Source organism: Muscardinus avellanarius (assembly GCF_963383645.1).
Source record: "Muscardinus avellanarius genome assembly, chromosome: X".
Lineage (NCBI taxonomy): Eukaryota > Metazoa > Chordata > Mammalia > Rodentia > Gliridae > Muscardinus > Muscardinus avellanarius.
Window position 1 is genome coordinate 94,350,039 of NC_137792.1, and position 15,341 is coordinate 94,365,379.

The window sequence follows — 15,341 nt, forward strand, 5'->3', positions numbered from 1 at the left end:
TGAGCCTCAGCTTCCTCATTTGTAAAATGGGAATGATATTAAAACTTAATTTACAGTGCTGTGAAAACCAAGTGATATGTGTGTGTATTGTATGTTTGTTTTGGCTAGCATAGCACCTGACACATCACAGTAAGAACTATGATCACCAGCATCAGTAATACAAATCAGAGTGACCATGTGCATGCCTTTCCTCCAGGGGATATAAAGAGGCCATCCCAGTAAAGAAGTAGAGATTGACTTAAGAAAAATATCTTGACTATGTAGCAGACTTACTGACTCAACTTTTTAGAGAAAAAAAATGGTTTTATTTCACTAGGAGTGTGAAAGTTTAATCCAGCCTGAAGGGAATGGATATTAACTATGACTACTCAAGCATTAGCCTACTTTCGTTCTATAAATGTGAACATGTGTTTAACTTATACTTAGGTGGGAAGTCTTCCTTTGGGGTTCATTTAAATGTACTGGCATATTCTGCCAACAAATTAGGAATTAAAATAATTCATTTAGCCAATGGACTTAACACATTTTTCCCCAGAAGAAGGCAGGATCCTATGACCAGAGATGATTCAAGTGTATTATTTTCTGTGTAGGTCTCTTAGTTTACTAAGAGTCTGAGAAACAAATTGAATGCCTCTTCACGTTTTTTAATTACAGGAAGTTATCAGGAATTTAGTCAAAAGATATGTGGCTGCCATGATAAGAAATTCCAAAACAAACGAGGGGTTAACCGAAGAAAATTTTAAGGTAATTTAGTCATAAATTCTTTTACTTTCTCATTTCTTAAGTATTATTTAATATTCACAAACATTGAGATTTCTGATCATGAAATTTTGCCTGCCTATAATACAGCAAATACAACTATGGTTCTTGTTCTTAGAATTATCTGTCATATGATACATTGAGATTTTACCAAGGTCTGTCATACCACAGTCAGTTTTATGAACAAGAGGAATCTGTTTATACATTCTTTTACTATTCTGGTGGTTTCTCAGTGTGGGAATTATACACTTTAAATGATGTGGCAAGAATGCAAGGTGAGGAGTAAGATAGCAAACAAAATGCCCAGAGGCTTATAAGCCTCCTTTACCTATAAGATATAAGATAAAGACTGAAAAAATTATTAAATCTAAAGTCTTGCTGGATGTGATAGCATAGGCCTGTAATCTCAGTACTTGCAAGGATGAGACCACAGGTTTGAGGCCAGCTTCAACAACTTAGCAAGACCCTATTTTGAAATTAAAAAAAGAAGGGGATAGGGGTATACCTTAGAGGTCAAATGTCACTGGGTTTAATCCCCAGTACCACACACACACACACACACACACACACACACACACACACACACACACATTCTAAGGCCTTAAAAACCACTACCATTAAAACATAAAAATTTTCTTATTACACTAGCTTAAAATAGTGATTTTCTTTTGTACCCCAGGAGACATCTGGCAATCTAGAGATAGTTTTGTTGTGGCACTGACATCTAGTAGGTAGTAGAGGCAAGGTTGCTACTGAATATCCTACAATAAACAAGGTAGCCTCCCACAACAAAGAATTATCCAGCATAACATGTCAATAGTGACAAGGTTGAGAAAACCCTATCCTCATCCTAGAACTTATTCATACATAAAAATGCGCGCACGCGCGCGCGCGCACACACACACACACACACACACACACACATACAGCACATAGAAAGGCTCTTATCCTAATCCATAGACAGAATTCATCTGTTGAGAGCCTGCTATATTCTAAGTACTTTTATTAAGTGCTCAGGCACACTGGTGAGTACAATCTACTCAGCCCCTATTCTCATGAAGTGATAAACAATAATAATACAGCCTGATAAATGAGTATTCTGACAGGGTAAACACAGGGGACTGAAGAAACACAGAAAAGAAGGTTACTCAATGGATATTTGGAGAGTCAGGACAGGCTTTCCAGAGGAAGCAGTATTTAAGCTGAGGCTTAAAGGAGGAGCCAGAAAAAAAGCAAGAGTGTACAAGAGAGAAAGAACAGCATAGACAAAAGCCTAGAGGCAAGAAAAAGTATATTCATGTGAATTAACAGTAGAAATATTGGAAAAAGACAAAAATGAGAATGGAGAGATCAATAAATACTATGTCTTAAAACATAACCTGCAGTCCAAGATATGACAATTCTACTCTTCTCTAAGCTCAGTGACAAGTTATTCATGTTTTAAGCAGGGGAATGACATGATCAGACTCAAGTTTTTAAAAGATGGATTTTTAGCCAGATATGATGGCTCATATCTACAATCCCAGTACTTGAGAGGCTTAGACAAGAGGATCACAGGTTTGAGGACAGCCTCAATAATGTAGTGAGACTGTCATCAACATAGTGAGAGATTCAATTTAAAAATAGGGCTGGGCTTGTAGCTAGCAGGTAGTATACCCCTGGGTTCAATCCCCAAAACACCACACACACATAAAAAGATGGCTTTTAAATGGACAACCTATACTCGGGAGGCTAAGACAGGAGGATCACATGTTCAAGGCCAGCCTCAACAATTTAGTGAGACTGTAGTTCAAAAATAAAAATTACAAAGAGCCAGGGAGGGGTGTGGTATAGCTTGGAGGTAGAATACAACTAGGTTCAATCCCCAGTATCACACCCATCCATACAAAAGAAACAACCTAGCATCTAAGCAGCCAGAGATAGGAGACATTTCATAGGGACTTGAATGAACAAGGGTGCCCCATCCCAAAACAGCAGTCTCATCACCTGGCATTTCAGTTCTCCTTAAGGTCCTAAAAGCCTTTTCTTCTTCTTTGGTCCTTTTATATGTAGCCACTTGTGAGAGCCAATGCCCTAATCTAATACCTTAATTGGCAGTCCACTAGAGGTGCTTTGTCAGAGATTAGTCTGTTGATGTGCTCCTGAAAGAGAAATTCTGAAATTAACCTTGTCTGTCATACAATTTTTTGAGAGGCCAGAGGATTACTGTTTTTCTTCTGCTTGAATAATGGGAGTTTTCTGATATTATGTGTACTTTATGGTTTACTACTGGGGGGCAAAACGCAGAACATTTCAAAGGTTATTTGGTATGCCTACTTTGAACTAAACATCTTCTTGACATAATGGGTCTCTTCTCTTACCCTAGGAATTAAAGCAAGACATCTCCAGCTTCCGATATGAAGTGCTTGACCTCTTGGGAAACAGAAAACACCCAAGAAGAAGCTTTTCCACTAGCAGCGCTGAATTTTCTCAGAGGGATGATAGCAATGATGGCAGTGGTGGGGCTCGGGCTAAATCCAAGAGCGTCTCTTTCAATTTAGGCTGCAAGAAAAAGGCCTGCCATGGGCCACCTCTCATCAGAACCATGCCAAGAGCCAGTGGTGCCCAAGGGAAGTCAAAAGCTGAATCGTCAAGTAAACGCTCATTCATGGGTCCTTCTCTCAAGAAACTGGGTCTCCTGTTCTCCAAGTTTAATGGTCATATGTCTGAACCCAGTTCAGAGCCAATGTACACAATTTCTGATGGAATCGCTCAGCAGCACTATATGTGGCAGGACATCAGATATTCTCAGATGGAGAAAGGGAAAGCAGAGGCCTGTTCTCAAAGTGAAACGAACCTCAGTGAGGTAGAATTAGGTGAAGTTCGGGGCGCTGCTCAGAGCAGTGAATGCCCTATAGCCTGTTCCAGCTCTCTTCACTGTGCATCCAGCATCTGTTCCTCAAATTCTAAACTTCTAGACTCCTCAGAGGATGTATTTGAAACTTGGGGAGAGGCTTGTGACTTGCTCATGCACAAATGGGGTGATGGACAGGAAGAACAAGTCACAACTCGGCTCTAAGTCAAGTCCCCATCACCTGTTTTGGAACTCAACTGAAAATTTGTAATTTCTTTGCTCTCAGAGGTGACATAGAATATGACTCCCTCACTGCCCCCTAGAGAGTGCAACTCTTATTATTTCCCCCTTTCATAGCCACATTCTCTATTTCCTGGTTTTGTTTTACCTTTACTATGATTTGCCTTTTTATACCTATTACACTAAGTCCATCTCACAACTAACCAAAGGGGTATGGCCCCTAATCAGCAGAGGTGCAGCCGGGTGCTTACCCCTTTTGCTTTGCTTTTCTTACCCTTGCTTCCTTGAAGCTCCAGGTGCCACTTTGCTACTATTGCTGCCGCACAGATTCCTGACCTTCCTCAGGATCTCATGTCATCTCCCCACAGGGCTGACGGATGTGGTCAGCAGTCCCCACCAGCTATCAGATAAGGCAAACCAACCTGCCTATCTTTACTGTCCTTCAGTGCTACACGCTGCCCATGCTGGTTCAATGAACAGCATCAAAGGGAGGCTGAACAGACTCCAAAGAATTGTCAGCTTGCGGTTTCTAGGTATAACTGGCTTTTTGTTTTGTTTTTGAAACACTACAACTTCTCAACTGTGGGGGCTGTTGAGATTTTTGTTTCTTAAATATGTGTTGGTTTCTTACTGTGTGCCAGTGAGATATTTACCCTATAGTATATGTCATATCTAATAAGTTAGGTGAACTCCTTTCCTGTGTTTGTGTATTTTGGTCAACTTACATTTTAAAATTTGATAGTATTGAAATTAGTATTTAGGATGTGTACTGTTTTTTTAAAACCTTCTACTGCACTCTAGCCAATAATCACATCTCATTCATTGGCAAAAAAAATAATTAGCTGTTATATTTATAGGGAACCATCTACTGTTGATAGTTTTAATCACCATTGCTATCAAGGTATTTTGGAGACGGCTTTTATCAGGAAAATGACATCTTTCTGAAGTACTGAACTAGGAAAACAAGAGCATTTTCATCTTAATTGCATTCTGGGAAAAAAAACAATTTTAGCACTAAGTAACCTAAATCAGGTTGCAGCTTTAATATTCATTGGGGGCAGAATTGCATGTGTAAACTTATGTTACATTTATAGCAACCCTAATGAATTCATGAAACTATAAATGTGGTCCAAATTCTAACTTCAAAGAAATCTGCATTTATACATCCAAACAAATTATTTTCTGCAGCGTAACAGTCCTTTATCAGAATACAATGGCTCAACTTTAAAAATGAAATCAGTTATATGGTCATCACTTGAGGCCTGACAACCACCAAGCATTAATAATTAATAGGCTGGGCAAGGGTGGTTTTTACTAATGTCAGCACAAAGGTTTCCTCACTTAGACTGTAATATGACCTGTACAGCCCTAGGCCTGGCTCCTAGCGATCAAATTAATACTCTATAATAGCCAAGAAAATACAGGGTTTAGTTAGTTGTAACTCTGTTCATTTAAGAGTCAACACCACTAGGAATCCATCTAAATTCTTATTATTTCTGGAAAAGTAAATGAAACAAGGAATAGTCTAACAGTACAAATACATCACCAAACTAGCTTTTGTCAGGGAGTTTCTGTTATTTGAACTGATTCTCATCTCTATTCCTAGCGTTGGTCAAAGTATTTCATATGATGAGGAGCTAAGCTGGGGAGTGGGGTGGCAGGAGGTGGTGTTTGAAGAGTAAAACTTAGATCCAGGGAAAAGTGACTAAGAGAACAAGATGTCTAAATACCTATTTGGCCAAGGGCTGTCTCAAAATAACTTCTTGATTATATCTGATGTCATTTATTCAAATCCAACTTCCCTAATTCACTAAATGGAATTATCATGAATGGCACTGACATTAAAAAAGGTTAATTCCCATAAAGTTTTCTAAAGTTAGATTCAACTTTCTCTATTGTCAAATTCCTTTTGAATAACAGAACCCGAGTTACATTCCTAACTCATGTTGATAGTATAAAAAATCCAATATATATCTGTGCTAGCAGTAATTTTATCAATCTGTAAGAAAACATGGCAGCCTGACATGGAGTCCTGCCCCAAAATAGTCTTCTCAATTATGTTCAAAAGAGGAAATAAGTATAAATCAGAGTAAGCAATCTTGAGTTAGAAACCAGTGTCTTATTTCATAGACATACATTCCTTTTCAAATCTTAGCATCATGGTCCCTGTGATAGGCCTAGGACTTCACTAGCTATGTTGAGGCCTCAATAAGATAAGGGTTAAAGCAAAACAGCATCCCTAACTTCCATTTTGCTGACACTAGCATTTTTACTAACTCTAATTTAGCAGAAGGTAAGAAGGATAAGTAATATGTATTCATCTCTGTGCCTACCTGGCCAGCTATCAAAAAATATTTTGAAGCCAGGCATGTTGGTACATACGTCTAATCTCAGAACTCAAGAGGCTGAGAAAGAGGATATAGGTTTGAGAACAGCCTCAGCAACTTAAGGCTCTCAGCAACCTAGTAAGACCCTATGTCTGTTTCAAGATGAAAAAGTGTAAAACAGGATCTAGTTTGGAGGTAGAATGCCCCTGGGTTCAATCCCCAGGAACACACACACACACACACACACACACACACACACACACACGCTGGGGACATAGCTCAGTGGTAATGCATTTGCCTAAGTTATACTTCTCTTGCCTTAGTTATAGTTCTACTTATGTGAGAATATGGAACAAGTTCTAGTTCAACTTCCCACAATATTTTCATTCTATTAGGATTTAATTTAGGCTATTTTAGCTAACTCCAACATATCTAAATATCTAATTACAACTGGTAAAGAATTGTAAGAAAAACTAGGGACTTTTTAATGATTTAATACCTTTTTCAAAAATAACTGTATTCCTTATGATAGTGCAAAACTCCTCTGAATATTGCAATGGAAATTTTAGATAAGAATTAGGGGATATCCTTGCCAGAAAAAATCATAAACATTTGCCATTCATGTTGTATTGTGAGGGAGATTCAAGTAGAGTTTTGACTTGGTTTTAGTGACCCAGATCTTGGGTTGAATCTCAAGGTAAAAAGTACTTGAAGTGGAAATTACTTTTTAACAGTACAAGAAAATTGACCATATTATTTTGGTAATCAAGTTTTCAAAACAGTGATAATAAACAGATTACTTGTATAGACTAGTCAATGTAGAGGCTCTGATAACTAGGCTGATAGTGAACTTTAATAGAAGGAGGAGATAAGAGAGCTGAATTTTCAGGTCTTCTGAAAATCACAATTCAGAATATTAGGTATTTTCTGCACAAGACATAACCATATAAAGCACAGATTTAGCACTTTGCTATCACACCTTGTAGTATTTCATTTTACATGTATTATACAGATTACATAGCTAAGGCAAGGTAACCTCTAGTCCTATAACCAGAGTTAGAGCTACTTGGGGTAAAGAAGCAGCAGTCAGAATTCTTATGTGTCTTAACAAGATCACTGAAACCAATGGCAATGAAATGAATGCCAGGTGAGCTCTTTAAGTAGAACTCTAAAACTAAATGGTTAATACATTAGTCTGGTTTATTTAATGTTAAAGGAAATTCAATTTTATAAATTACTAACTTTAAAATGAACAGTTCAGCCGGGCGTGGTGGCGCACGCTTGTAATCCCAGCATTCGGGAGGCCGAGACCGGAGGATCGCAGTTTGCGGACAGCCTCAGCTACTTAGTGAGGCCCTCTGCAACTCAGTGAGACCCGGGTTCAAAATAAAGAATAAAAAACTAGGGCAGGGGTGTAGCTTGGAGATCAAATGCCTCTGGGTTCCATCCTCAGACCCATAAAAAAATTAAAATAAAATAAAACTGACAGTTCAAATTAGTCTTTGATCAAAGTAAAACCGTAAGTTCTCTTATTTCAAATGTAAATTCGAAGCCATAGGCCTTCTCTAGGACAGTTCTGTTCAGATGAGGATGAACATACCCTACTCAAGGGAAAATATATCAGTTTATTTTAACTTAAGAATGTTTACTCAAAAAGACAGAAATATTTTAACTCTTCACAGGCTTCTATTTCTTCAAGATTTCTCAAAAATGAGGTTGAATGTGATGGGGAGTTTCTTCCTAGTCAAAACAATGCAATTTGAAAATATAGGCTATGAGTTGATAGTTGAAAAGAAAAATACCTGAAAATATAGACTATGCTTAATTCACTTTCTAGGTCTACTTGGTGACCCCTCACATATCACCACACAGAAAATGTTTATGTCATATTTAAGGTTAAAATTATATTTCCTGAGCTTAATTTATGAAAAGGGAAATTTCCAAATGTATATGTACAAATGGCATTCTGGCTTTGCAGACTATTTTAAAAGCTAAAACCTCTTTGAGTATTACTTTTATTTAAACACTTTCTGTAAGAAGTGCAAAGTTAGTGTCTACCTTAACTGTGTTAAAACAATCTTGTACAAAAATTTTGTGTATTTTTAGCTTCAGTATAAATAAAAATAAAGCATTTACTTTCCCCTCAAAAATGTATGGCTACTTAGATTTTCTGATGTAATCATTTAGAGATACCATCATTAATAAAGTTACGCACAACAATGGATTTCACACTGTAATGTGACCAGCAGAAACACTAATTGGAGACTTCTGCAGTCCAAAATGGAATATATTATCATGCTAATTGTTTACCCATGAAATAAAGCTGTGACTACTAAATAACATCTAGCACTCACTCATGAAGAGTTATAAAATAATAAAATGAAGGAAACAATACAATTAGAAAGATCACTTATGTAGCTCAGTGGTAGAGTGCTTGGGTCTGATAGGTGTGAGGCCCTGGGTGGGGTCTTGGAGGTGGGGAGACACAGAGGAACAGAAAGAAAGGAGGTAGAAAAGAACACAATTTATTATGTAGCTCAGTGATAGAACACTTGCCTAGCATGAGAAAGGTACTGGGTTTGATTCCCAGCACCACTAAAAATAATTATCTGTTATGGTTTATAACATCAGGAAACCTTAGAGGTTTGATTCCAGAGATAATTCTTAATACCCTCAAGTATGACACGTTGTACAAAACAGTCTGAATCTTTGAGTCAGGTAATGTATACTCCAAGGTTGAACTGGTCATGATTAAATTAGTATAATCTGAGTACATTTGTGCAATACTTTAATTGTTCTCTCTCTCACACTTGGGATTGAACCCAGAGGCACTCTACCAGTGAGCAAGATGTCCAGCCCTTTTTATTTTTTTTTTTATTTTGAAACAGGGTCTATGTTACCAAGGCTGGAGTGATACCTGAGATCCTCCTATCTTTCAGCCTCCCAAAATTTGAGATTACAGGTATGCGGCACAATACCCAGCCTATTGACATTTAAATTTTTTTGGTAGTTAAGACTTCCGCAATTACCTTTTCCCCAACTTGGACTCCTGAAGTTTTCTTGTCTTGTATTTTACTAATTAAACTTTTAGACCAACAATGAACTGGTTAGTATACTAGAAGAGCTTAGATTTCAGATAATTAACTCATCCAGAGTTCCTGACCTAATTATTTTAAGCATAAATGAGCTAATAACATTTACCCACTAGTTAGAGCACAGTGGCAAATACCTATAATTCCAGTACTTAGGAGACTGACACAGGAAGTTCATGGGTTCAAGTCCAGTTTGGGCAACTTGGTGAGACCCTGTGTCAAAAGAAAAAAGGCTAGGATAAGCCGGGCGTGGTGGCGCACGCTTGTAATCCCCGCGCTTGGGAGGCGGAGACAGGAGGATCGCGCAGGTTCGAAGCCAGCCGTGCTGGCATAAGAGACCCTGTTTCAAAAAAATATACAAAATAGGTCTGGGAGTGTAGCCCAGAGGAAGAAGGGCTTCCAGGAACCCCAGTACCACCACAAAAAAAAAAAAAAAAAGGCTAGGATAAAGCTCAGTGATGGATTGCCCTGGGTCCAATCCCCAGTACCAACAGTACTAACACACACATTAAGAAGTCATATAACTGCCAAAGATTCACAAATGGCATATATAAAGCACTTATAAATGCAACAATACAAATGACTTGAACACAGGCCAAAGAAGAATACATACAAATAACAAGTGAGCACATGAAAAAAATGCTTGATATGAAAAACATAATCAGTGAAATGGGAATTAAAATCACAATGTGATACTGTTTACTAAACATCCACTAGAATGGCTGGGGGGAAAATAAAACTGACACCACCATGTTGATAGAACTCTCATACATTGCTTATAGGAATATGAAATGGCACAAACACTTTGGTAAAATGTCGAGCAGTTTCTTATAAAATTAAATATACATTTATGACCCAACAATTCTATTTCAAAAGAAATGAAAACAAGTGCTCAAAAAAAAACTTTAGAAAAATGTTCATAGAAGTTTTGTTTATAGTATCCAAAAATATGAAAAGGCCCAGGTGTATATCAACAAAAGGCCCAGGTGTATATCAACAGAAGAATGGGTAAACAAATTACTGCATGTCCACAAAATGAAATACTACTCAGCAATAAAAGGGAACATACTACTGCCACACACAGAAAATCCATATACATTATAGTGAAAGAAACCGTACACAAAAGAAAATGTGTTTTATTTATACCATTAAAAAAAAAAACGAAAACTAGCCTATGGTGCGAAGAAATCAGAAAGAAGGAGGTTTCCTGGAGATGGTGATAAAGACAGGGAGTAACTGGGGAGGAACATGAAGGGATTTGGTGGAATAAAAGTTATCTTGGTAAGAGCTTGGTCTTCATTGATGTATAATTTGACAAACTCACTGCACCCAGTACTTAAAATCTGTGCAAAACACTGCATGTGAAATTTACCTCAAAAGGACAAAAAGAATCTCTAAAAATATTTAATAATATGTATATTGAAAAGTTTAGGAGTAAGTTCAATAATAGGGATTTATAGATGAGTATGGGAAAAAGTACAGTAAAATGTTATAGAATCTGTATGATAAACAATTGGATTACACAGCAGTTTCTAACTTTTCCATATGTTTAAAAATATATAATAAAATCTTGGGAAAATAAGCAGTGAGTAAAGAAAATAAGCAAAATCCATGCTTCAAAACAACCAGGAGGAGGACAACTTGTATAGTTGAAGTTATTTCAGCAATGTTAAAGGAATGAAAAGAAAATACAAAAAAGTCCAACTGTTAAAGCCAGCAAGCAGAACTGAATATAAAATAGTTTATTAAAGTAAACAGTACTTTCTAAAACATGTTTTAGCAGCTTAGTGAACCACTGACAACTGAAGATATAAGACATCCTTTGCTATGAGTTATGTATACTTTAGAACTGTCAGCACATTGGAAAATATTGGGGAAGATTTGCTCTGTTATAAGATGGATGAAAAACCTTTATGTTATGTAGCTAGACACATATGAGCAAAGAGGACATAGGGCTTACTCCACTTGGAGTGACAAAAAAATCACTCCACTTCGCATCTGAAATGCAAACCCCACCCATAATTTCCTGCTTCATGGCGAAATACGTCATAAATCTAAAAGGAACCAGGTCTAAACAGCCTAAGGAGGGTCTCAACATAGCAAAATCAGCACAGATGCATTAGGCTGGGTCATAAAATAGCAGTATTTACCCAAATACATAATAGTTGATGGGGAAGATTGCCAGACAGAACATAAAAACCCACCACATGGAAGCTGCCTCTCTCTGGGAGCATATTCCCACCCTTCTTAACAGGACCTCCTCTCAAACTGCCTGCTTAAGTTGTTAAACAAATCTTTTTTTTTTTTCCCTGTAGTACTGGGAATTGAACCCAGAGACATTCTACCCCTAAGCTACAACCCCAGATTGATTTATTTATTTGGAAACAGGGTCTCAATAGGTTGCTGAGAGCCTCACTAAGTTGCTGAGGCTGTCCTCAAACCTGCAATCCTCCTGTCTCAGCCTCCCAATTACTAGGATTAAAAGCATGTACTACAACACACTGTTTAAATCTTTTATACTTATCCTACCTATTTATCTTAACTGAAATATTTCCTTGGGGAAGAGAAGAACCTAGCAAATTACCACCTGGTAATATTTATGTAAAACAATTTATAGGCTTCACAGATTGAGAGCCCAGAAGTTAGCAGAAAAGCCAAAATATTATACATAGACTACTGTAAAGATAAGTACTGCTATCCATCTTTCTTTACTAAAATTGTCAGGGGCAAACATATCCAATAAATACTATGTCTAATATGAAGCAGAATCCTTTAACAGGCTTATTTGGGACTCATCAATCAACTTGAGAACAAGGTATTGAGGAGAGGGTATCTTCTTTGCCATGGATTCCACTCCAGTAGCAGAAGACCCAATGTCTCAAATATTTCCTTTTGCCTGCCATGTAGCTGTAGGGGTAAAAGGATAGGCTGACTCACAAGGATAAATCATTTTTAAAGAAATGATGTTTATAAATAGCTATTTGTCAGGTGAGTTATAGCAAAGCACTGCAGAGAAATTGAGCTCTAAAGGAGAAATGATCAATTTAAGGACTTGTGGTCTTTGGACAGATGAGAGAAGGCAAAAAGAGGTGATGAAATATGTTTCACAGAAAGACAAGCCAGGCCTTGAAAGATAATAAGTCAATAGAAAAAAACATTGCAAGACATAACTATTAGAAGTATAGAACAGCCGGGCATGGTAGCACACGCTTTTAATCCCCGTGCTTGGGAAGCTGAGACAGGAGGATCACGCAGGTTTGAAGCCAATCTCAGCTGGCTTACGAGACCCTGTTTCAAAATAAAATATAAAAAAATAGGTCGAATTATAGCCCGGAGGTAGAGGGACCCTGGGTTCCATCCCCAGTAACACACACACACACACACACACACACACACACACACACACACACACACACACACGAAGTATAGGACAATGAAAAATTAAGTCTACATTAAAGAGTGTGGGGGGCTATAGATACTAAAATTAGAAAAGAAATAACAAATCCAGAAAAGCAACTTAAAGGAGAATATTCTCAGGAGAAAAGAACTTGATATGATACTATACATAACACTGACCTAAGATTAAATAACATTTTAAATGGCTCTGCAAATACCTGCCTGACTATAAACTTATATTATTTTGCAATCAAAATGCTGGGGGGGGGGGTAAAACATGATAAAACAATCAAATGACTGGTATACTCTTTGTTACCATAAGGAGCAAAAAGAGAAAAAAAGAAAAGAAAAAGAAAATCTCACTCATTTTGGAAATTTTAAATGCTAGTTTTTATTTACTGCTGTGTAAAGGACACCAATTCAATACTGTGCAGTAAAACAGTCACATAAATTCAATATTAAACAATAGCATATGGGATAAATCTAAAGCAGAGCACCATGTGCCTTCAAAACTGATTAATATCACAGAACACAACTCAGTTCAGAAAATTCTGAAGAAATCTGAAGAGCTCTCTCATTTAATATTGAGTAAACCAGAAGCAAAGGCTTTTTGGTTTTGTAGTTTTACTTTCTAGCAAAGTGGAAATTATTCCAATTTTATACAGTTTAATAAATGATATATGATTTCTAAACCAAATAAATAGTTTTCATAGTTTATTCCTTTTTCCAATATAGGACAATCAGCTGGCACCATCAGCCAATACAAAGTTGACAAGCTGACAGAAAAACAGCTGAATACAATGAAGTATGCTCAGTATGGGGCTAGTTGTACATCCATCTCAATTTCCTTATTCAAACCCAAAGTAATATTCCTTTAAAGGAATATTTTAAATCAAAATATAAAGTAATCTTAAAGGTAGATACAATAGTAACAATCCCTACTACCTAAAATCACTTAAATGCCAACATGAAATACTTTCAAACTCAAAAGAGCAAGAAGATGGCAGTACAATAATACTTCATATTGCTGAATCTTACATATTCTGAGGTACATAATGAGAAGCTGAGGGAGGTGAAGCAATATAGCCAACTGGCCCAGGATTTATAGCACCATGAATTTGAGAAGAACCACCATATGCTGCACCAACTGGATGCCAGGGGGCAACATAGGGATAATCTGGCACAACAGGAAGGCAGGAATCAAAACCTGGCAAAGGTGGTTGCCCATAGGGATCTGACATTACTGGATAATAAACTGCTCCATGAGGGACAGATGCAGGGTCAGCACTCGGAAAAGTACCTGAAACAAAAATGCAGATAGTATGCTTTACGTAAAATTCACTACAGTGGAACCCCATGCAACATAAATCGATGTTCTTATAAGTGAAAACTGTTATTAGCTATAAGAAAGATCACAGCAACTCTAGCAAAAACACTTTATATATAAACAATGCCTAAAACAAGCTAAAGGAAAATTTCCAAGTTAAAAAAATTACACGTTTGTGCATATATCACCCAAATAACCATTTTGTACCAATTTAATAATTAACAACACAGGCGTTTTATACAGTCTGGTCCATATCTGAAGGTATAATTCTGAAGAGCATCCTAATTGTATCTTCTCACAAATGTAGTTGTTTCTGACATCCCTTTAATTTGATAGTACTTATGTTACCCATGAGTCAGTTTCAATGAAAATACATGTCATGCTGACATTATCAGACTATAAATAAGAAGGAATCTTTCATTACTTTGGCTTCCTTAGCCTATTCTGTGAAATTAAGACTGTCTTCTGGTTTACTACAATTTAAAAAAAGCTTTATAAAAGGTACACTGTGCAAAAATGCAATGCAGTTACCACTGCTTTTTATCACCATTGGCTATACCACCCTAGCATACCAGATGTAAGATTCTCTAGTGCTAATATGATTTCAAAAACATTTCATATTCTTTAAAATGGGAAAGAAAGAGGACAAAGGTCTTGGCAACTTTGCAAAACCATGAATGAAAATGAAAAAGTAAATAAATAAAAAGAGCTGGTATATAGCTCAAAGTTATATGCCCCTGGGTTCAAATTCCCAGTACTAAAAGAAAAAAACATGGCATTCCTAATATGCACTAGGCACAGTAATAAATAAGCTGTCTTATAACAACCATGACAAACCAGTTATTTTCCCTTTTACAGAAAATTAGGCTTAAGAAGATAAAGTAACTTAGCCAAGATTACAACCATTGAGTAGCAATGCTGGAATGTGAAAAAGATTTTGTCAGTTCAGTGCACATCCCTTCTTCTATCACTGGCTGATTCTTCCCAAGAGCCATCTGAAGCCCTAAATTCCACAAAATGCCCCCCCCATCTTTATTAATACTGTGCTCTCATGGACAAAGCAACCATTCACATGGTCTGACATTGTGGCTCTCCAACTTTTTTTCTTTTTGTGCAGTACTGGGGATGGAACCTAGGGGGTGTTCTACCTCCAAGCTATACTCCAATCCGATTTTTTTTATTCTTTAATTTTGAAACAGGGTCTCACTGAGTTGCTAAGGGCCTCACTAAGTAGCCGAGGCTGGCCATGAACCCTGATCCTCCTGTCTCAGCCTCCCAATTGCTGGGATTATAACACATACGCAACCGCACCCGGCTTCCAACATTTCGGACTCAGGATCAAAGTATCCTTTTAAGAATTGAGGACC

General features: G+C 37.2%; 2 protein-coding genes across 3 annotated transcripts in view; one reads left to right on the forward strand and one right to left on the reverse strand.

Annotated features, from left to right (window-relative positions):
• TRPC5 (transient receptor potential cation channel subfamily C member 5) overlaps positions 1–3,817 on the forward strand; it is a gene marked incomplete at both ends in the record, with an annotated part of 154,452 nt that extends 150,635 nt beyond the window's left edge. The window contains 2 exons of the mRNA XM_080718693.1: positions 655–744; positions 3,125–3,817. Of these exons, the coding sequence (XP_080574819.1) occupies positions 655–744; positions 3,125–3,817 (783 nt within the window). The remainder of the gene's footprint in view (positions 1–654; positions 745–3,124) is intronic.
• Positions 3,818–13,681: 9,864 nt separating this feature from the next.
• The window catches only part of ALG13 (ALG13 UDP-N-acetylglucosaminyltransferase subunit), a gene marked incomplete at both ends in the record, with an annotated part of 80,724 nt that continues 79,064 nt past the window's right edge, over positions 13,682–15,341 (reverse strand). For both annotated transcript variants that reach the window (XM_080719402.1, XM_080719401.1), the window contains one exon: positions 13,682–13,947. In XM_080719402.1, coding sequence (XP_080575528.1) covers positions 13,682–13,947 — 266 coding nt within the window. The remainder of the gene's footprint in view (positions 13,948–15,341) is intronic.